At 40.6% G+C, this 23,356-nt stretch overlaps 1 protein-coding gene across 2 annotated transcripts; it reads left to right on the top strand.

The window, feature by feature from the left end:
* Positions 1–179: 179 nt before the first annotated feature.
* LOC117811175 (B-cadherin-like) lies at positions 180–23,168 on the top strand. 2 transcript variants are annotated; one of them, XM_034681274.1, is made up of 20 exons: positions 180–254; positions 5,255–5,363; positions 5,469–5,545; positions 7,150–7,264; positions 10,436–10,524; positions 10,886–11,410; positions 11,955–12,095; positions 13,509–13,664; positions 14,103–14,247; positions 15,028–15,200; positions 15,777–15,905; positions 17,433–17,618; positions 17,761–18,005; positions 18,883–19,025; positions 19,136–19,227; positions 20,222–20,354; positions 20,484–20,702; positions 20,979–21,109; positions 21,861–22,004; positions 22,191–23,168. In XM_034681274.1, the coding sequence occupies exons 3-20, from the start codon at positions 5,495–5,497 to the stop codon at positions 22,404–22,406; spliced, it is 3,033 nt and encodes a 1,010-aa protein (XP_034537165.1). In that variant the 5' UTR covers positions 180–254; positions 5,255–5,363; positions 5,469–5,494; the 3' UTR covers positions 22,407–23,168. The 2 variants fall into 2 exon arrangements, with proteins under 2 accessions (XP_034537165.1, XP_034537164.1); XM_034681273.1 differs by having other exon boundaries at positions 5,255–5,545.
* Positions 23,169–23,356: the final 188 nt, after the last annotated feature.

The raw sequence follows: 23,356 nt of genomic DNA on the forward strand, positions 1-23,356 counted from the left end.
AAATTGTAAAGTAAATTTTAAATAAATTAATATTGTTCAACCTGGAAACAATACAAAAAACGAATAAATAAATGAATGAATAAATAAACAAATACAAATTTAATAATAATGAATTGAATCATGTTTTTGTTCCTGATCATGCTGTGTGCGAAATTAGACCACTAGTGTTTCCCCCATTCATCTGTAACCTGTGTGTCTCAGTGCTGAGCTTCACTGCAGCTCACCCTCCTGCTCCAGGCTGTCTGCCTCTCATTGTAAGTAGATTCTGTGCTTTTATATTTATAAATCTTTCATCATTGTTATGATAAAGTATGAATTTGTGGCGTAAATTGTTTTGCAAACAGACAAAAGTGTTGAGTTAAGTTTAGAACATTGGCTATGTAGCACCTTATCAAGATAACCTAGCTAACATCATATTTAGAGGACAAATTTATCAGAAATCATCCTTTAAATAAACTATATAGTTCTTAGTTTCTTCCTGTGACAGTTTTCAACACAATTACACAAGTAGGTTTCTGTAAACATTCATATATTAAACTTAAATATTAAATATTACACTGTTGATCACTGTAGGCTGATGCTAATGTATCTGGTACTCTAGCTAGCATTGCTGGCAGGGAAAAGGAGGGAAGAGCTAAACTTTCTAAGTGTCACTACAAGTGTTCAAAGATATTTGATTGACATTCACACTTGTATATGATAACTCTTTTTTGAGTTATTTAAACACAACAAACATGAAATACACATTGTTTTTTATCATGCATGCACTTTGCACTAAATTACCGGCTCTCTATTAGCTCACCCCAAACTAGCAGAAAGTTAAATTAACATGCTGCTGAAGTATATGATTATCCTTGTTTGAAGCTAACACTATTTATGCTAAGTTGGCCATACACTAAAGTTTCAAAATCAATACTTGCTGCATGAAGACGTAAGCCTCAGTTTACTTGTTAGCAGTCTGGATATGTCCCAATATCAATGATCATAATTTTAGTGGAAAAAAAGACCCTGCAGTGCTCCCCGTCTTTTATGTCTTTGATTGAAAAATGACAACTCATAGAGAAATCATCTTCATGTAAGTTGCTCATGTGTTTTAGGATAATTTTTTTACTCTTTGTCAACAGTCCAAAGGCAACCCTGCATTTAGAAAAGTATACAAAATGCTGAGGACCACCTGAATTTACATTTACCTTAAAATCTTGAATATGAGTTGAACTCAGTCTGGTTAGGGGGTTCCTGTGGGACTATTTCCATTAGGTTCAGCATAGTTCACACTGTGCAGTTTATGCTTTTTGATAGAAATCCTGCTAGCTAATGGTACAGTAGTTGAGCTCAGTCTACAGTAACGTAACACACCACCCATCACCGCTGGTTGCTTGTGGTCTTGAACTGAGGAGCCTTTTCAATCAAAGCAGCACTACACAGGGTTTATTTACTTAATAGTATGCCACTGTTTCCTTTTTATGCTTGGCTGTGAACTAATGAGGGAGTAAAGCCGTTGAAAACGGGCACAAAGCAGCCATTTTCGCGTCTCCATCACCGACTGTATAATTATTGGATGTAGTATCCGTGACGTCACCCATCTGTTTCTGAAGCGCTGTTTTGAAGCCAATCGTCGCACGGAGCCATCAACCAAACTTCTGTCGAGCTGGTGGGAGGTAAAGAGGCAGGTTTTGAACCTTCTAGCCAACCGCTACAGTGTTCCCGCCTGTCAGTCAAGTCAGTCATGTCCTTATTAAGGCAAAACTTGTAATCTTAATATCTTATGAGCTGCAGCGTTCTAAAGAAACCCCCCCCCCACAGTGTTTGCCAATAGAGAAATTAGCTACTCAGACCGAAGCCGTTTTTTGAACCAGGCTGTAAATGTGTTTATTTCTGCTGAACTTCTTTGAATCTGCAGCCAGTCTCAAGTGGATGCTCGATGAACTGCAGTTTTTAATACTTCTGCATTGGCTTCATATTTTGAGATCAGAGGTTGCCACCTCGTCCCCATAAATGTACATATATCCTAGAATTTGAAATCCCATCAGATCTCGTGCAGTGGTGATCCTGTCTGCTGCACTGGCAGTCATGATGGCCCATGTCTGTGAAAGAACTGGGATTCTTCTGCATAACCACCTACTTACTCTACCTTACTTTACATATCTGTTTTACGTTGGTATTGGGTAGTTTGTGGTGTGGCAGTAAAAAACTACAAACTAAATGTCCACTGAAGGCTTTGTGCTGAAACTCATCCGTTGCAAGTCTCTGTGCTACTTTTCCCAGATTAAAAGTTAGTTAGTGCGCTGACTTCTTTACCTCTTGTGTGTAATCCTTGGAGTGAGCTCCTTTTTTGCTCTGTAAGTAGAAAACTACAAACCAAGAACTGTTTTTTAACTGACCAGAAAGACAGAAATGTAAAAGAAATGATTTAAAGCAATTGAAGCATAAAGACAGATGCTGAAACATCAGTCTAATGATTAAAATATTGTATTGATTTTTTATTGATTTAATTAAATTTAGCTGTGTTTCTGCCCAGGACTAGCAGCAGCTAAGAGTAAGGGTGCGTGCTTAAATTTGCACAGAGCCCACCCACTGTAGCTGTTGTGTTATCTGCACATGTTACTCAGCCTCAGCACTCTGACAGAGAGCCTCCACAGCATTATCAAGCTGCCTATGTCACATAGGAGAACCTGTGGGATGTGGGTTACAAACAGACCACACTAGATTATAAAGGTTTGCCTGTTAGTTTTCAGTGTTATGTGATTAGCTGCGTCAGAATCAAGTGGCATCCTCTGGTCTCAAAATATGAAGCCCATGCAGAAGTGTTATAAACTGCAGTTCATCAAGCGTCCACTTGAGGCTGGCTGCAGAAACACGTGAAACCACATACACACCAATTCAAAGAAGACGATCTTAGCAGCAGAAATAAACATGTTTACAGCCTGATACAAAAACAGCTTCAGTCTGAAGAGCTACTTTCTCTATCGGCACACACTGTATGGGGGTGAACGTGGCAGCTCATAAGATATTAAGATTACGAGTTTTGCCCATTAAAGGAAATTACTGACTTGACTGACAGGCGGGAACACTGTAGCTGTTGGCGAGGAGGCTCACAGCCCGCCTCTTTACCTCACAGTAGCTCAACAGAAGTTTGGTTGAATTCAACATTTCAAAAATGGCTCCTGCCGACGATTGGCTCAGCGCTCAGGAACAGATGGGTGACATCACAGATACTACTTCCATTATTTATACAGTCTATGGTCAGATCACACACAAGGCGGTGCACAGCAAAGATGCTGAAAGCAAAGACAGAGTGTCACTCTGTTTTTAAATTCACACTCTGAAATCCTTACTAACTCTTACTTGTTCATCATTTGAAACAAATTTGAGTTTGAATCATTTTAAATTTGGTTAAATATGTGTTTGTCAGACATGAATCATGCAGAATAAATTAAAGAGAGGAGATTAAACTATATCAGAAGGTTTGGATAGTGTATAGAAGTTTGAGTTTAGGCTTGATCATCTGATGATTTATTCTTGTCTTTTCAGTAAGAGTTGGATACCTTCTTTGACTTTAAGAATACTGGCTTCTATGAAAGTTTCACTCTCACAGGATTTGGTTTTAATTTAGCTGAGAACTTATCCAATGAAAATAAATTGACATGTGATCTGACTCTGAATAGAGATCTTCCCTTATTTATTATTTTAGTGTAAATATGCACTACTTGGTGCTCCTTTATAAACATACTTCAAAATGTTTGTTTTTTTTTTAATCTGGGGTAGAATAAATAAAATTGGGGACAACTTGGTGCTTAAAATACACCAGGATACAGGAAATAAAGCTTCTGATGCTCAAAATGTCCTGGTTGAGGACCCCCTCCAACCTTCATAAGTGGTCAGTGCACTCTCAGACACTCTGGCTGCAAACACCAGGTCACAGTGCAGGCTATTAACCCAGTATCTCAGTCAGCTGATGGACAGACAATCAGGAGCAGAGATCGACGCACAGATGAAGGAAGTGCTCCAGTCTTGGAGATCAATAATTCATGTTTATCGAGAATAGTTCATAACTTTGTGTACTACAGCTTATTGGCAGATGAATTCTAGCAGCTCTGCATTGGCTGCGTTTGAGTAGTATTCCTTACAGTCACAGGCGAGTCCTTGTGTGTCGCCCTTCTTGTCTTAGAGGGCTTTAACTGTGTGCTCTGTAAATATAGCATCACTATCAAACCCATCTGTGTTGCTGTGCGTTCAGAAACCCTGTCCTGCTTTAGAAAAAAAGAAGGAAAGACAAAAATATTTGTATTAAAGGGGCAGTAGAGGCAGTTCTTCTTGAAAAAGGACTTAGAAATATTCAAATATTCAAATACACATATGTGTTGATGAAATTATTGCTGTTGTTTCAGTGAGGCATCATTTGAGTTGTGAACGAACAATGTGTGTTATTTTTATTTTCTATCAGCTTACTTTTATTTAAAGAGCGCTTGTTTGTATGTGTTGTTTGTCCTGTTTTTTTTTGTTTAAATGTTTATTTATTTTTGTATACCCTGTCCTGCCGTGCCATGCCACTTTGAAAAAGGAAGGGGTTTTTGTTTTGTTATTTGGAAAAGTGGAACCTGAAACTACCTCTGGTTTTCGGCTGGTTCCATAAACTGAGTGAAGTGATACTTTAATGGTGGTTCACACTTGAGACTTTATAAATGAGAAATTAAAGACATACTTGTTGGTTCGTTTATTCATAGTTGGTTTAATTTGATTTAATTTAATGAGTGGTTGTCTTTTTGTTGCATATATGACCGTGGGGGGGGGGGGGAGAGAGAGAGAGAGAGAGAGAGAGAGACAGACAGACAGACAGACAGACAGACAGACAGAACAGACAGAGAGAGGAGAGAGAGAGAGAAAGAGAGAGAGAGAGACACCCACAGAAAAACAGAAAGAACGAGAGAGAGAGCAGACAGAAAGACAGACAGACAGACAGACGAGAAGAGAGAGAGGAGAGAGACACAGACAGACAGACAGCGACGAGAGAGAGAGAGAGAGAGAGAGAGAGACAGACAGACAGACAGAGAGAGAGAGAGAGAGAGAGAGAGAGAGAGAGAGAAAAGAGAGGGGGAGTGATTGTCAGTAAGAGGAAATGTGACAGAAAGAGTTAAATGCCTCTCTTGTAGCTTGAGAAACAGATCCCACACTCAACATAAGTCTTACTATCTCCACATCTGCTCGTCATCCATGAGAAGGAAGTGACAGAAACTCCCGGTATCTGTCCCTTCAGGTGTGCCCGGCCTGTATTACCATACTAGGAACCCGGAACCCGCGCACCTGTGAGCTGACGTCACAGGCTGAAAGTACCTGCAGCAGCTCGCCCGGCTGAACTCCCCTCAGTGAGTGAAACCACCTTCAGAAGACAAGACAAAGAGGACGCCTCGACGACATTTCGAGAAGGAATATATTTATCACTTGTTTTCACTATTTGATTTCATTCAAAGGAATATTAGAAGAAGATTTACGACTCATGGGTGCCGCGGGATTTGCGGTTTTGGCTGTTTTAAGCGTGGTTTTACAGGTGAGATTTCCTGCTGTCGGTGCTCAGCTCAGCTGCTTCCTCATATACCTGTCGTGTGTTGTGTAGTGTGTTACCTTAATGTGGAACATATTTTTGCAAGTAACTCATATCAACCGGGTGGACATTATCCGTGTTTTTTAAAGAAGTTTAAAACGTTACACTAAAATCAGGGTCTCAATTGTGCAGCTTTTTTTTAGTGACGTTAAACTTTTTGTAGTCCCACTCTCCCCGGTTTACCCTCGTTTAACTAAAAGGTAATGATTGTGTGTGTGGGGGGAGTCCATAATGGCGGAGTTTTACGTTGATAAACGCTTCTGTTAGAATGAGACATGTAAGACATGTCTGAAGTCACCAAAATTAAATAATAATGTCTCATAAGTCGGTGCAAACTTCAGTCAGGTAGACTTTGGTCGCCATTTTTAGAGTCTTCGTCGCTTTGATCCACAAGGACCTCGCCCTTCTACCGTTGATGACGTCGTCAGGTTAAATTCCATCCAACACGTTAAATCAATGATTATTTTGTTGATGATAATTCACAAAAATGCCTTTTCATATTATTTTAGGCCATTATAGCATTTCTCACTCTTTTTAAAAAAACACTTGTATAAAAAATGTACTTTAACCAAGGTTATAAAAAATATAGATATTTAATTCGTCATTTTCATTCGTTTTGTTTCCACTTCCGGTTGAGTTTTAATGTTTAGTTCTAGTTTCAGATTTTTAACAGTTTTGGTCTTATTTATTTGTGGTAGTTTTTTTTGGTTTTAGTGTACTTGTCAGGTGCAAGACTCAAACGACCAGAAAAAGTGTTTAGTTATAAAAACAGACAAAATGAACAACCAGAATAACCCACACAAAACAAACCTTTCAATGTATCTCAGTCATACCTTTGTATGACTGACACATTTGAGAAATAAAATAGATTTACAAAAACGAAAATTAAAACCATTTTCTCTGTAATTTCATTAGTTGTATAAACACATGATACAGTTTCACATATCCATTGTTTTAAATACTAGCTGATGATGTTTTTGGCATTTTAGTTTTTTGTGTTCTGTTGGTTTTTGTTGACAATCCCTTTTGTTTAATTTATTTTACATCATGCGTGTTATTCCCTGCATTTCAATTTAATTTAAAAATTGGTTAAGTTAATTCTCAACATGTCAACTCTTAATTGTTGACACTAAACTAATTCATAAGATTCAGCAATATTTCAAATTTTTGATTTGATTTTGATTCAAAAGTGTTTATTTTGAACATGTAAAAAAAGAGTAATAATAAAAATATCAGGCAACAACGAAAACAAACTTAACATACAATGCATAATAATAATAATAATAATAATAATAATAATAATAATAATAATAATAATAATAATAAATTGAGCTGTATATTAAAATGCAAAGTGAAAAAAATGTCCTATTACTTATGCTTCCCTATATACCTGGTCCAAATACTCTGAGACGTTTCTTGTGACAGGCCTGTGTCATACTTGTTTTTACACTTCATTAGCCAAACTGTATTTCCCTTGTACTCTTGTGTAAGTATTTCCAGTCGGCCTCCATCGTCCATATGACTCATGTAAAGGTTTATTTGTCTTTTAGGCCTCAGCCGAGCTCACCACTGAGGAGCCAACATGTCTCCCTGGATTCGAGGCGGATATGATGATTTTCAAAGTGAACAGAAAGCACTTGTCTCAAGGCAGGAGACTGGGCAGAGGTAAGAACACTCTGCTTTGTGACTACCTGTCTTATTTTCTGTATTAATGTATAACTTAGAATGAAGAAAACTTAAGCTACAAAGGCAGTCAGACAGGCGTTACAGCCACACGGATATAAAAGTCTTCAGCCTTTTGTGAAGCACTCCTTCGGCTCAGACAGCCTTCCACAGATTAGTTGTTCACATTGTTCTCACATGAAGCCCAAACAACCTCAGGTCTCAGCTTGCACTCCCTCACTACTTCATGTAATGCTGCAGGGCAAAACAATGTCCTGAGCCTGTTTAGCAGGGTTTGCTTTTCAAAGGTTTCAAACACTCAATTATATCCCTCTTCCAGTTCATGGGAGGGTTTGGTGTTTTCTTCATTTTCAGTTCACTCTTGTTTGTGTTGATAGTTTGCCTTTTTTTCAGCACAAACTGTCAGTTTTTCTCTACAGCTACTGCAGCACAGTCTCTCTCCCGCCTCTGCAGGTGTTTGTCTGTTTGCCTTATGTTTGCTTGGTGTACACAAGGTGTCTTGTTCTCTCTGTGTAGCTTAGTAGACTTGCTCAGCTACAGTTAAGCTCTACCCTGTTGTTCTTCAACTTTATTTGTGCCTTTTTGATCAAGAGATGAGCTTCTTCGCTGTATTTTGTCCCTTTGTGCAGCCTTTAAAGCCTTAGAAAAATTCTACTTTATAATACAAGTGTCCCATAAGCATTTCCCAGGATGCCGTGGGCTCGATGTGGGGGTTACCTTCACACAGAAGCACTGATATGCAGAATCTACGCAGAGATAAGTTAACTCTGCGGAGAGGCCTTGACTGCAGTGGAACTAGAATTTGTTGGCTTCAGTTTGTAAACACGGCACACAAAGTTGGCCCCTCCTCCCCCGCCCAATGAAACCTGTTACTTCTTCTTCTATGCAAGGTTACAATGTGCCACCTGGTCACTACGTTCTTCATCGTCCAGTCCTCACAGCCTGCATGCTCCCACCACCCAACTACGTAACTCTCACAAAGTCAAATAAGGATTTATTATTTTTTGAAAAGCACTGATTGGCAAAATACACAGATTATTATTGATGTTGTCACAAACTGCAAGAAAAATAAGGTATTCCTGATCAATCACAAGTTTTGTTGTTTTTTCAGCAACAAGTGGACTCTTTATGAGTCTAACAGAAGTGCAGTATCAGGTCAAAGCTAAAAAAAAAAAAAGGAACAAACAGTCAAACCTTTTTTTTAGCAGCTAAACCTGAATCAGCAAACGCATTTAGAGCTGATAGTGTAGCAGTGTAGTAAAATGTGTCATGAGTGTGACACTTATTCTGGCTTTTATATGCATGAAGGTTTATTTAAGTTTCACCAATTATACCGTCAAGTTATCACAAATAGTCTACAGGTACAAAAGAAGAGTTTGACTGTCCTCCAGTGGAGTAATAAGGAAACTGAGCACTGAAGGAGCCTACTGTTTTATTCTCTGACTCATGTGAGTCCAGCTTAGTCATCCAGTTTGCTCTCACCTGTACGTTTAAAGAAGAAGGTAACATTTGACCTTGTGGCGTACCATCCAAGTCTGGTTCTTCCTCCATGAGAGGCCTTTTGGCATCCTTCATTGTTTTTATTGTCGTCTCTTAAAAACTCCTGGTGAAAACTGTCTCGGTTAATCTGCTGTTATTCAATGCAGTAACCTTCAGTCAGTTTGGTGCTGCTCCTTTGTAATCAAGTGTGTCTACAGTAAAGTGAATCCTCATGAATGGCTGAGCTAGTATCTGATATTGTAGAGTCAAGTAACAGAAGAATCTCCTGCTTGAGATAAAACAGGTACATTCATATATTCTCAGTAGCTCCATGAGGTTTTTGTGTACATGTAAAAAGATACAAGGTAAAAAAACACTTCAATACTTAACGCTGTCAGGCCTCCCCTTTATAGTTGTTATGTGAACATTCGACCAATCAGAGTGCGATCAGTTATCACACTCTGTGATTCCTGCTAATGTCAAACTCACACATACAGGGCTGCTCAAAATGTGTCTGGTTCTGCTCGAGGTTTCTGTTTGCAAAAAGAAGAACTTGTCTTGCCGCTGATGCATGCCAAGTGTTATTTATTGTTTTACATGTTGAAGTTGGGCCTCAGTAAATAATAAAACCAAGACTACAGTCTGGACCTGCTCTTTTTCTCGTGTGGCGCCAAACAAACACAGCTTTATCTTTAGAAACTCTTCAAGTCTCTGGTCTTTACCGTACTCGCTTGGTGGACACTCTCAGCTGTTAACCAAACGTGGACACATCTGTGATTTATGCTGTTGATAACTGAGTGTGTAGGTAAAGATAACTTTATGAGTGTTATCCTGTCATCTGTCTTTGGCTGGAGAACCTTGGTTGCTTTCTATTAAAGTGCTGGTTTCATTTCATGTTCACTCGGAGCATGACTTCCAGTCTTATCTTTGCAGATCTTTATTATGACTTGGTTTATCAACATAGTCAGGTCAGTCGTCAGTCATTTCTTGGGCGTGTGCTCTGCTCTTCAGGTAGGCGTGTAAAACACTCTCAGCTTCAGCTCTAAGAGGTCAGACCAGTTATAGTGCCTCCAGATTACACAACCTAAGTGTCAGTTCAACTGTGAAAACTTTGAGTGAGATTTCAGCTGGACTAAAATGTTTACATGCATTTGAAAAGTCTACTTTCAGTCAAGCTAACACAATAAATCAATTATTTGAACATCATGTAAATGTGATGACTGATTCAGCTACATTCAAACTTTACCTTTGAACCACAACTGAACATTTTACCAGCTTCTTTGACCAAAAGACATATTGTGTTTAACAGTTCAAGTTTAACCTCATCTTTGTATTAACACTCTTTGAAATCAATGAGCCTTCATGTGATTTGACACAGTCTTGTTGACTGCTGTTACCGGGCAGCCTCTAAATGGTGACATTGAGGACAGTTTGTGTCTTTACTTTTGTTGCAGGTCAGTGTTAAAACATTGTATTTGTGTCTTGATTCGTCAGCCTGTAGAGCAGCGAGTGAAGAAGATGTTTAATGTGTTAACCTGGGAGAGACAGAGCTGACACTTGAAGCTTTCTAGAGTGATCATTTTTACATGATGTGTTTATTATTTACAGCCAGATATGTCTTTCTTTTGTGTGCTTATAATTCAATGCATTTCTCTTTCCTCTGTCCCATCACAGTGCCCTTCACCGTCTGTACAGAAGGCACAGGATACCTGGTCCGCAGCGCTGACACGCGGTTCACGATGCAGCGAGACGGGACATTGGTGGTCAGTAAAGTTTGCTCATCTTTGAGCCTCACAGCAAATATGATTTAGATGATGATGCTAACATGAGAGCTAATGTGAGCAGGGTTGATTAAAGGATGCTGTACTCTGGATTGAGCTTAAAAGCCAAATATCTCATGGTTATTTCTAGTAGTTTCAGCCTGATGCACATTTAAAGAACTTAAATAAAATATAATCTTTTTCATTTCTGAGATATGCCTAATAAGTCTGCAGAGATTAAAATGAACAGCTTCAACACTGTTGATCATAATGTTGTCAGTCGACCTGTGATGGTATCCTCTAACCATCGTTGTCCTCGTCGTTGTCAACAGATGTCTAACATGAGTGTTTTTGTCTCCTCCAGGTAAAGAGACAAGTCATCCTCCATGACGGACATGTGGACGTCTTGGTGAACTACACAGACTTGCGTGGACGCAAAATGAGTGTTACCGTCAGGATAGTGCACCAGGGGCATCACCACGGCCACCACAATGGACATCACAATGGAGAACACAGCGAGCAACAGGGTGGACCACACCACGAGCCACACCAAGGGCATCACAGTGGACATCACAATGGACAACACCATGAACAACAGGATGGACCACACCACGGGCATCACAATGGACAACAGCATGAACAACTCGATGGACCACACCACGGGCATCACAATGGACAACAGCATGAACAACAGGATGGACCACACCACGGGCATCACAATGGACAACAGCATGAGCATCAGCATCAGCATCACCATAAGGACCATCACGAACATCAAAATGGGCATCAGCACAAGGAGCATGGGAATGTTGGGCGTCACCATGAAGACGACACGCATCATGTACAGCTCCAGGAGCTTCCTAAAGTGGACCCGACTATTAAAACAGAGGTAGGTTTGAGTGCTGTAGAAAAGGAATCTTTCTGTTTCTGGTGAATGTGTTGTCGGCAGGTTTACCGGCAATACAAATATAGCTAGAGGCTCCTGATAAACTACAGTGGACCGTGTTGCATGAGAGGACATTAGAAATCCTGAATCAACACTGCCCCTCTGTGGCTGTGCTGTACATGGATTCTTCAGACCTCTTGGTTTTAGGCTGTTAACTAAAATACACCGATTTTAACATTTTAATTGTTATTTCTGAGACACAAACAACTGTCAAATGTATGAAATGATGGTGTTGTGTAAAGGAAATATTGACTCTTCATTCACTGCTTTTGTCTGAAACTGGACCTCTTAAAGCTGCAGTACACAACACTTTGATGGATGATAAGGAAGCACAGTCATACATTACTTTTTAGCACTTTTAACAGACTTGTGGCTGCTCTGCTGTAAAAGAATCAGGACAGATAACCAATCACTCACTTAAGCAACACAGGATCCTGTACGTCTCAACCCCTCACTGACCAAATATGTTTGTTTTGTTTTATTACAGAGTGGAACCGATTCGTCAGTCCCTGTTGTGATTTTCCCTAAGTCACGGAAAGGACTGAGCAGGAGGAAGAGGGACTGGGTTATTCCTGACATCAACGTTAGTGAGAACGACAGAGGACCATATCCCCTCAAAGTGTCTCAGGTGAGAAGAATTTGGTACTACAGTGTGTATTAAGCGTGTCTTTAGTATGTTGTCTTGTTTCCTCTGCTGTCATGAACTTTCCCTCTTCCTCCCTTAGTGAAGCTATGGTTGTAGATATTTATTCATACCAGGTAACTTGTTAACTCCTCTTCGAAACATACGTAGTAATAAAGCAACAGACTCCGTTCTATTCCTGGGTCATGAAAGAAAGTCCCTTATTATCTCTTTTCCAATAACATAAAAATATGAGCAACCATATCTCATTCATATAATGTTGATAATAAAACCTTGTTGTCTTTAAGTCTCACATTGGTATCAGATTGGTACTTGAATATGTGATGAACATGTTTTCAGCTTTATTTTTTTAACCTGTTACGCCAACTGAGGGGAAACGAGAGCACAATATTAAAGTGACCCTCTGCTTCCTCATGTCCAAGGACGACAAACAAACCAACACCAGCTGTCTCACAAGATTAATGAAGAACACTTTAGGGAGAGTAGAAGACAAAATATAAAACAAATATCTATTAAATAACCAAAACTATCTGACTTGTAAAACTAAAGAAATCACACAAACCTGACCTAACTGACATGAAATACAAATTCTTTTTAGTTTGTTTTTAAAAAAAAAAAGTTATATCGGTAATAAGTCGATTCAGATTATCTGAGTAAACCAGAACCAATCTAGAAAAATTGTTGGGTCCCTCTGGCTCCTTTCACCCCTACTTCATGTTCGAAATGGTCTCGCCCGCTCCGTGCAAGTTAACAGGACTGATCGGACTGCAGCTAAGAGAGCCGTGTAGCTGATGCTGCAGCACCATGTCTCCTTCAGGACACCACAAGATTATCAAGAAGAAGAGGAAAGACAAAAAGAGCTGAGGGAAATGCACACAACTCAAGAGTGCTGTAAGAGAATAATAGTAATAAAATTAATAAAATTAATAATAATGATGCAAATAATAATTATGGTGATAATTATAATAATTATTATTATAATTATAACATTAATAATAATTCTAATACTATTAAGAGTGATAATACTACTACTACTACAACTGATAATAATAATAATAATAATAATAATAATAATAATAATAATAATAATAATAATAATAGTTGTATTATTTACGCTAGACAGCCAAGAATCCACCTTGGATAATTTTTGTGTTTCATATGAATTTCTCATTCATGCATTAAGCAGCACTCTGTAGATTTGTACGATATCACCTGTGACCTAGAAACTTTAAACCAAGCCCCCAACTGTCTTAAAATCAGTGTTATTCATCATATCATTAAGTGATTTATTAATGCCAGGAGCACTGCTTCAATGACAGCAGTGTTTGGTCAAGTGTGCAATAAAGAAGGTTGAGCTTCCTTGTAGTGGTCTAACTCAGGCCTGCTGTGTTTTTCCAGATCCGTTCCAATGAGGATAAGATAAAGAAGATCTTCTACAGCATCACTGGTCCAGGAGCTGATGAACACCCTGCAGGCCTTTTCACCATGGACCGACTCAGCGGTAATCTGTATCTCACACAGCCTCTGGACAGAGAGGCTCAAGACCAATACAAGGTGAGCATGCTCTCTGTCGTCACTGTGCATGACGGGTTGTTTGAAGCTACTGAACTCACTCAGAATTCATGTGAACAATCATTCACAGCTAACACAGAAGTTCACAGAGTTACCACTGAGTTACTGAAACTGTGCAAACCAGTCATACAGACCTGCACATGGCTGTGGTTTGTACAAATGTAAAGCTAAATGGAGATTACTTTCCTGAAGCAGTAAGATGTCTGTTTCTGACATTGTCATGAATAGTTAGTTTGTCTTATGCACTGATGTCCTCCTTGGACAATGCTGCCACCTGCAGATCACAGTCTGAAGTGTGCAACCAGGGGCAAGAATGTACTTAACGACCCCCATAGTTCTGTTTCAGTGATACTGAATACAGTGCACAGATTCACCTTTCATGTCCAGATGTATAACAGGACTGTGTTTGTCTGTGTGCAGTTTCAAGCGTATGCTGTGGCAGACGGTTCAGGAAACGCAGAGGAGCCTATGGAAATCATAGTGAACGTACTCGACCAGAACGACAACAAACCAACTTTTGAACAGACCACCTTCATTGGAGAAGTTCCCGAGTCCTCACCGAACGGTACCGTCTCTTGATTTGATTTGCTCCTGCTAAAAACACCTGTAGAAGTTTGTCTGCACATTACATGTGCAAGTTATGAGGGGGGTCCTCCTGTAAGAGTACTGCATGATCGAGTCAACCCGGGGTTTCGGCCCTGCGGTCGAAACCCAGACAACAATGGGGGGCACAGAACCTTTTAGTTCAGGATAAAGTAGTTCTGGGGGCCAAAAGACCCCGGAACTCTTAATCTTAATGCACCTTAAGTGTGTCGTGTCAGCAGAAAATCAATAAAAACACAGAGCACCCTCCAGCCTTGTACATAGACAGGGTTCAAACAAACAAACAATTAATGTAAGGACTCGATACAAACTGAGGAGATGCTGTCGTGATTTATAAAGAGGAAGCACAGGTTGTAAGATTTAAATATTAAGACTGAAGATCAAGTCAAGTTCTTCTTTGTTGTCGCCCACTGAAGTGTGAACAGTGGGATTAAAAAATTGCAATCAGGATATAAATATGAGTAGAGTAGAATAACGTACAAAGGAAGATTGCAGAGAAGAACAAAAATAGAACGAAAACCAACACAGGATGGAATGAAATGATGAAATTCAAACGGCTAATCTAGTTAAATAAAACAAAGACATAAAGGGCAAAATGTATTTCTACTTAAACAAAGCCCAGCGGGATGATGAAGATGTGCATGAACTGTGGGTCAGTTTCTAACTTGAAGTAGCGGTCTGAATGATTTGAGGTTCTGATTTTGATGTTTTTTTTACTAATTTTTCTCTCCTCTCTTTCTAGGCTATGAGATCATTAAAGTGTTGGGCACAGATCTTGACCAGCCAAACACAGACAACTCAGATATCCGCTACCGTATTCTATCGCAGGACCCCGTGCTGCCCAGCGATAACTTATTTGTCATCAACTCCCACACTGGAGCGATCCGAATCAACGCTGGTGGTCTGGACAGAGAGGTGAGGCTCTTAAAACACAGTCACATCTTTAACACTCAACTGTAGAGGAGGTCTTTGTCTCAATCTTCCCCATTTCCTTGTTTGATTTGGCTCTGTTGAACAAGTGCGAACACTTCCTCAGATCAAACAAAATCACCAAGACGGGCCGTAAAGGCAGCTGTGTGGAGTTTGCATGTTCTCTGTATCGCACAAGTCAAGAGATATGAAGAAGATGTCATGGCTTCTCCTTTACTGTACTTCATTTCTTTGTCACCTGTCGGGTCATTAGAAAGTGCAATGGATGTGAATGACAGTACACCTCATAAGCTAGCTGCTTTTACACACTAACTTTTTATTCCAGACAGCTCACCATAATTAAAGTACTGTTTGAAAGGCGGTTGGTATATTGAGTGTAATTTGAGGGCACTCTTACGACTCTTGGAAACCACCTCCAAAGTAAACCACCAGAGTTTGTTTCTATGCTCACCTTGATGACTGTCTTTCTTTACATTCTTAGTGATTTAAAAAGTCTTATAACCCGGATGATTTTTCTAAGATGTGATGATTGTTCAACTCATTGTGTTCCTCTCTTTGCAGAAATACCCAAAGTACACTCTGAAAGTACAAGTAGCAGACATGATGGGAGAAGGCTTGACGGGGGAGGCGAATGTCATCCTCACGGTCACCGACAGCAACGACAACGCTCCAATCTTCACTCAGCCCTCTGTAAGTACAGCGTTCACTCTCTGCTCTGACTCTGTTGTGTGAAGAGGCGGTGTGCAGTCCATTGACTGTGTAAATAATGGACGTAGTATCCTTGACATCCCCCATCTGTTCCTTAGCGCTGTTTTGAAGCCAGTGGTCTGCGGCAGCCATATTGGTAATGCTAAACTCAACCAGACAAAGTGTGACTTAAAGAGGTGGGGTTTGAGCCTCCTAGCAAACAGCTATGTGTTCCTGCCTGTCAGTCAAGTCAGTCATGTCCTTATTTGGACAAAAACTCGTAATCTTAATCTTAATCTTCTAAACCATCGCGTTAGAAAGAAATTCACCCCCGTACAGTGTGTGCCGATCGAGACATTAGCTACGTAGACCGAAGCCGTTTTTTGAACCATGCTGTAAACGTGTTTATTTCTGCTGTAAAGATCGTCTTTTTTGAATGGGTGTGTATGTGGTTTCCGGTGTTTCTGCAGACAGCCTCTAGTGGATTCTTGATGAATTGCAGCTTATAACACTTCTGCATGGGCCTCATATTTTGAGACAGGAGGTTGTCGCTTGGTCCAGTCATGGTTTTGCCACGTTGACTTGGCACATCACATCTGCTGAGTTTCAAATTGCTTGACCCTATATGTGCATGATTATGGAGGAACAGGGAGGGTTTTTCATGACCTGGTTTGTGGATCACTGGTTTGAGTCACTGTAAGTCACCATGGGGGAGGGTTAACGATCGATGTGTCTTCATTTAGCTGGTCTGTGGAAAATTAGCTTACCTATATGAGCATGTGGCTGTGTTTCCTGTGCTGTTATGAATTAACTTACTTCTACTGATGCTTTGATAACTAACTGTTCACTGACCCTAAACTTAGGAGTCATCTGGCAACAAAGAAAAGCAGAAAACTCAATACATCTTCTATTTTCAAGGTTGTATTTCAAATGTAGCTACCATTGTTGTTGCTATTTTTTACTTTAAAGGGTAAAATGTACTATTTTTGGATAACTTAAAAAAAACAAAAACCACTCTCGATGCCATCTCACGACCCCCCCATTTGTGTCTGTATGAGTCATGAAAAGTGAAAATGAAAAGGTCAGGAGATGTCTGAAATTTTAGATGCTAAATATTTGACACCATCTACAATGTCTGGATAGTGCAGTGTGAGGTTTCATTTTTCTGTTACATGGATTTGTGACGAAAAGAGGCATGTAGGGCAGCTTGTTACGTTCCCATCTACAAACCACAAACAGAGGAACATGTTCGTGCACGGACATTTGGCTTCAAGATGAAAATGACAGAGAAGGAATATGAGGCACAAACAAACAGGAGATGACTTTCAAGAAAGTTACTTATGATTCATTATATTTGCCTCATCTTGTGTTAGTTGCCGTTTGCTCTGCTGTGTGAAAATGCTATCAGTTTTCCTTTGTTTCTATCTGAAGTCTCTGATTTTTAGATTACGTCTTTATTTAAAGTAGCACAATGTGTTCTTGTAATGTGTTTAGAGTATTAAACTTGATGTTTCCCTTTCCCTCTCCCAGTATGCTGCATCAGTTCCAGAAAATAAAGTAGGCGTCCAGATCCTTACCATGTCGGTAACAGATGGTGACGAGCCGCATTCCCCAGCCTGGAACGCCAAGTTCAACATTGTGGACGGTGACCCTGGAGGACTTTTCTCAATTAAAACTGGACCTAACAAACAAGAAGGAATCATTTCAACCGCCAAGGTAGGAAGTAGATCAAAGGGTCACCAAATAAACCTGGATAACTGTCAGTTCATGCTGTTTTCATGCACTTTGCTGTTTATGTTATTTATGTTTATGTGTTAAAGTTAGTTTTTCTGACGTATGTTTTCTTCCTCTCATCCAGGGTCTCGACTTTGAGAAAATCTCCAAGCACACTCTGTTGGTCGCCGTAGAAAATGACGCTCCTTTTGCGACTCCGCTGCCCACTGCCACCGCCACCGTGGTGGTGACGGTGATCGACGTCAATGAGCCTCCGGTCTTTGATCCTATAGAGAAGACAGTGTCAAAGAAGGAAAATCTGGCTTTGGAAGCTGACGTGGTTCAATACACTGCTTCTGACCCGGACACCGCGCGCAAACAGAAAGTCACGTAAGTTCAAACTCTAACATGTTCAAAGCCTCGTCTGCTGAAAGCCTGGTTTATACTTCTGTGTTGACATGAAATAGTCATGAGCACAACATACTTGTGCGTCGTTGTGTCCATGTTTCTCGTGAGTGTGCCACATTAAACTAGAGCTGATAAATGTTTGATCATACAGCAGTTATTACAAAGAAGAATAGAAACGAGAGGTCAGAGCAGATTGAGTGTATGAGGATTCAGATAATGTTGTAAATTCACAAAATACGATGCTGCTTAGTGGACCAACCACATTTCTTGAGGTCGTTTCAACGCATAGTTACATTTTGGATGAGGTGCACATCGAGCTACATTCTGCGTTGGATCTATGGCGGGGGCTATGGCATCGATTCGGTGTAGACTTATAAACAAGGCATAAAACTGGGGACTAGAGTCCAACACATGCCGTAGCTGAGGGGAGAGCTCTTAAATGAAACAGCATTCTTACCGAGACAAAACCTTAAAATGAGCTCCCTGTCTGAGTCATGACTCATCATAGATTACTCTCTCCCTAACCTGAAAGATCACGCTGCAGCTGTTAAAACTTGACTCACAGCTGTCTGCTGTAGCAAATGTAGTGGAGCAATTCCCAAACTGTTAGCATTATAAGTCATTTAGACCACAATGTATATATAATAGTAGAGCCCAGGTTTATATGAACTCCAAAACTCACCTTTCACCTGGTAGCAGTTGGACCTGACAGTGACTCCTCATTTAATCAAACGCTTTGAGAGTTCATCTGGAACAGAAACGTTAAAAGTGTCAGAGAAAAGAGCACGTTTCTATTTGTTAAAGCCGTACAAAGAAGCATAATACCTCACACTTCTGTGATTGTCCTTCTTCACTACAGGTACAAGATAGTTCATGACCCTGCAGGCTGGCTGGACGTGAACAAAGACACAGGACTGATCAAGGTGAAAAGCGAAATGGACAGAGAATCCCTCTTCGTGAAGGACAACAAATATACAGCACTCGTCGGTGCAATTGACAACGGTAGGTTCTCATCTGACTTTCAGCACTGCTAAATAGACTCTTTTATTTTTGAACCAGAATGCTTTAAGCTTTCCTGACGATGACTGTGTTTGTGTTTGTTTCATGAACAGATGAAGTCCCAGCCACAGGAACGGGGACTCTAATGATTCAGCTTGAAGATGTCAACGACAATGCACCGACCATCGTAGAGCGTTTCATCAGCGTGCGTTTCCTTTCATGACACTCATCCTGTGATTTGAAATGCTGATTTTTAACTGACTTGTTTTTAATTCAGAACCTGTGACAGATTAAACTCAAAGACAGGGTGTGTGCAGGGTCCTAAAGAACAGTGGAAGTCATTAAATCAGTTTAGTAAAATTGAAGGCCCTTAAAAATTCCCTTTCAGCATTTTAGGAAACCTATTTTTTTATTTATTTATGGTGAACAGAGAATTTTCCAGAAGATTTGGCTCTTAATATGTTTTAGTTAGTCAGCGTCAGCCTCGCCATCACAGGTCTGCATTAAATCTTGATCAGTTTGACATTTTGCGTACCCAAGAATTAGCCTCTGATGTACCGTCAAACTGCTATCAGCTTGGAAAGGCTTCTCTTAACTGCGTTTGCAGATTAATCTAATCTAACATCGTGAAGGAATGCTTTCAGATTGTAGAAATCACAATCATTATCTTTTTTAAGTTCTGTGTGGCCGGAGAACCACGGCGAGGCCCGTAGCTGGAAATAACCAGACACCGGCGTACAGCTGATTTATCTTTCTATTATGTGGACGAACAACAGACAGCAGACGTCTGAACAAACATGACTCTTTACATTCAACTATACACAAAGACATGAATGAGATACTTCATCAAAAGAGAGGAAAAGAGGGGTGAGCGGAGGGAAGAGCTGGGCAAAGCAAATCCAAAATAGTAGTTCCAGCCTGACTACGGTCTTTGTATTGACAGTCTTTTATAGGAGTTGTCATAAACTTTAGACTGTTCATTTTTCACAATCTATCGTATAGTAAAAGAAAGTTAAAGGTGACGTAACTAGTTAGAGTTCAAAATGGCGTTTCGGTCTTAAAAGGTGAAGACTTTAACTTCAAGATTCCTGCATGAGTGAAGCCAAAGGAATTAATAATCACTCCATCTTCAGAGGTGAAATAGGGATTAAAGTTGTAGTAGACACATATGCGTGACTGTGTTTGTGTTGTTCTCACAGGTGTGCAACAAGAACTCGATTTCTCAGTTTTTGTCAGTGACGGATAAAGATGGACCGGGCTTTACTTCTCCGTACAGCGTCTCCTTACAGGGCATGTCCAAGTCCAACTGGACTGCCAGGATGAATGAAACCAGTACGTCAACTGTTACCTCACCGCTACAAATAAACCTCTGCTGCTTCTTACCCATCTGATGCCTAAAGGAGGAACTCATTTGTCTTCTTTTGTGCACCAAGTTTGAGACATTTTCTTCTTTTCTTGCAGAAACGGGCATCATCCTGAATCTAGCCCAGGAGCTTCCCCCAGGAGAGTACACAGTGGTCCTGAGGGTCGCAGACAACGAGGGCGAGGAGCAGGACAGCACCATCCAGGCCAAAGTGTGCGACTGCTCTGGGGAAGAAGTGACCTGCACAGACCGGAGGGCCGGTGGTGTCGGCCTGCCTCTAATCCTGGGAATACTGGCGGGAATCCTGTTGCTGCTCAGTAAGTTTAATCTGAATGAATTTGGTGCGTGTCATAGTTTTAGGGACGGAGCACTTTGCAACATTTAGCAAGTTACAGTAGTTGCATCTTCAATCTGATGATTGTCTTATTTATCCGGGTCTCATAGAACAACGCTGTTTTTCCTGGTCATCACTTGTGCTCACAGAATCTCTCTTCACCCTTGTCGTCTCTGCTCTGTAGGAAATGGTCTCGTGTTTGTGGTGACTTCATGTTGTGGGCGTGTTGTATTCACCTTTTGTGTTTTTGTACTTTCAGTGCTGGTGCTGCTGCTGCTGCTGTTCGCCAGACGCAGAAAGGGTGAGAAGAAGGAGCCACTGCTGCAGGACGACGACGTCAGAGACAACATCTACTTCTATGATGAAGAGGGAGGCGGAGAGGACGATCAGGTACATTCAGAAGGGTGTGATTTCTTTGTGATGAGGCTCAACAAGACAGGCACCAAAACAAGTCATGGTGTGACTGAAAGCAGGATCTAACACCGCTGTGTAGGCAGGAAGAGTGACCACAGTCGACCATCACTGCTGTTAAATGCATGTTGTAACTGCACACAGTGATTTAAGAAGTACTAAAAACTTTTTTGTGGGTTTGGACACAGAACACAACTTGACAACTTTTGCAGACAGAATAACCCTCAACAGAATTTTAATAATACTGCTGCACAATTAAAATTATGCTTCAATTCTACATCTTACTTTGAAGCTCCACTTCAACTGATTTCATGTTAAATATATATGAGCAAAGTAAAGACGGCTGTTAGATATTTAAAGGGATCTAAGAAGTATTTATGGCCAAATTCCACCAGATCTGTGTCAGGTCCGTCTCCCATCTGTCACGGCACGGACGTCTCTGATCGGGCATGTCGAGACTGACTTCTGATGGAAGTCTTGTGTTAGTCTGACACTCAAAATACAGGTGGCCTATCTTAAATGTGTGTTGAAGACAGTTCTTGATGAAATACCGGTCTCTTTTTTTTTATTCAGCTGTCATTTGAAACAAACCTGTTCTAAAAAGGTTCTTCTTATTCCGTTACTATTTACAGTCATACCTCTGCCTGTGATTAGATTTTATATTTATCTTACCAATGCAAAGGTAGAGATGTTCCAGTACTGACGTGAACCTCTGCTTGTGTTTCTTTAGGACTATGATCTGGGTGTTCTTCACCGCGGTCTGGACAACCGGCCTGAGGTCTTCAGGAACGATGTGATGCCAATCTCCATGGCAGGTCCTCGTTTCCGACCACGCCCTACCGACCCAGAGGAAATCGGCAACTTCATTGATGATGTAAGTGATAACATGAGGAGCTCTTACAAACCATCGATGCTAAAAGAGCATTTTCAAAATACTTCAGAATAAAGCTCTGAAGCATCTGAATCAGACCCCATGACGCCCTTTCTGTCATGTAGTGAGTTCAGGATCTGTTAATTCTGTTTTAAACATTAATAAATGTGTACGCTGCTCCGCTTTCAGAACCTGAAGGCAGCTGACAACGACCCAACAGCGCCCCCCTACGACTCCCTGCTGGTGTTTGACTACGAGGGCGGCGGCTCTGACGCGGGAAGCCTGTCCTCTCTGAACTCGTCGAGCAGCGGAGACCAGGACTACGACTGCTTCAGCGAGTGGGGGCCACGCTTCAAGAAACTGGCCGACATGTACGGAGGAGGGGAAGACGACGATATGCTGTAAATGCTCAGACAGGTGGACGCACATACGGCTGTGTGAATGTTAGATTGATGTAGGTATGAACTGAACACTGGATCAACCCAGGGAAACAACTCACCCAGACATCAGTAGGCCTACACTTTTTGTTTTGTTTTTCTGTGCGAGGTTCGTCTCAGTTCAGTTAGCAGCTACCTGCTCAGACGCCAAAGGATGTCTTTGTTTTTTATAAGAGTTCTCCATCCTGAATGGTAAAGCTCTGTCTGTCTGTCCTTTAACCCCTGTTTGACTTCTCCGCTAAAGACGATACTTGTGTTTCACTTCTGTTCGAGGAGTTCAGGAGCCGGAGCGTCTGCCCCTGTCTCAGCGTTGGTTCAGAGGGTCGGGGGCAGATATTTCAGTCTTTCTGGGTGACACAGGACGAGCAAACAGACGCTTGCAGTTGCACTGGTATTGCTTTACTTTTGGCGATGTATGGTACTTTACATTTTGTCTCTTCTTTTTGTGGAGTTTGTACTACTGATTCAGTTCAATGTCATGTCTTGTTTCCTGTTTTGATGAATGAAATTCCGGATGATTAAGATGAAAATCCAGGTAGCCAGCCTACGCCACGTCAGCCTGAGAGGCCGTGGTGGATGAGTTATCAAGAAATGCTTTTTTAAAATGTTTCTGTTCGCATCTTTATCACGTTGTAAAGTCCAAACACTTATCTGCTGTTGCCTCTTACGGTACTCCATGCTTCATGTTCATTTTGCATTTTTTATAAAGTTATCTTAATACAATAACCGATAGGTGATTGGTCTTTTATATCATTCATTTTATTTTATTTTTTCTATATTTGGGACATTTTTGGGGAGTAGAGAGTGGCTAACCCTATAGCCTTTGCTTATGGGGTGCACACATAGACCGCTAGACCAACAGTGCTCCAACATGCATTTTATTTTTACATTTAAAAACACATTTTACCTCAGACTTGA

Source organism: Notolabrus celidotus, chromosome 4 (assembly GCF_009762535.1).
Source record: "Notolabrus celidotus isolate fNotCel1 chromosome 4, fNotCel1.pri, whole genome shotgun sequence".
Taxonomy (NCBI): domain Eukaryota; kingdom Metazoa; phylum Chordata; class Actinopteri; order Labriformes; family Labridae; genus Notolabrus; species Notolabrus celidotus.

Coding starts and splice junctions, on each gene's coding strand:
- LOC117811175 (XM_034681273.1), top strand. CDS start 5,495: ATGGGTGCCGCGGGATTTGCGGTTTTGGCTGTTTTAAGCGTGGTTTTA. Junction 13,665..14,102: donor AGGCTCAAGACCAATACAAG/GTGAGCATGCTC, acceptor GTCTGTGTGCAG/TTTCAAGCGTATGCTGTGGC. Junction 19,228..20,221: donor TCGTAGAGCGTTTCATCAGC/GTGCGTTTCCTT, acceptor TTGTTCTCACAG/GTGTGCAACAAGAACTCGAT.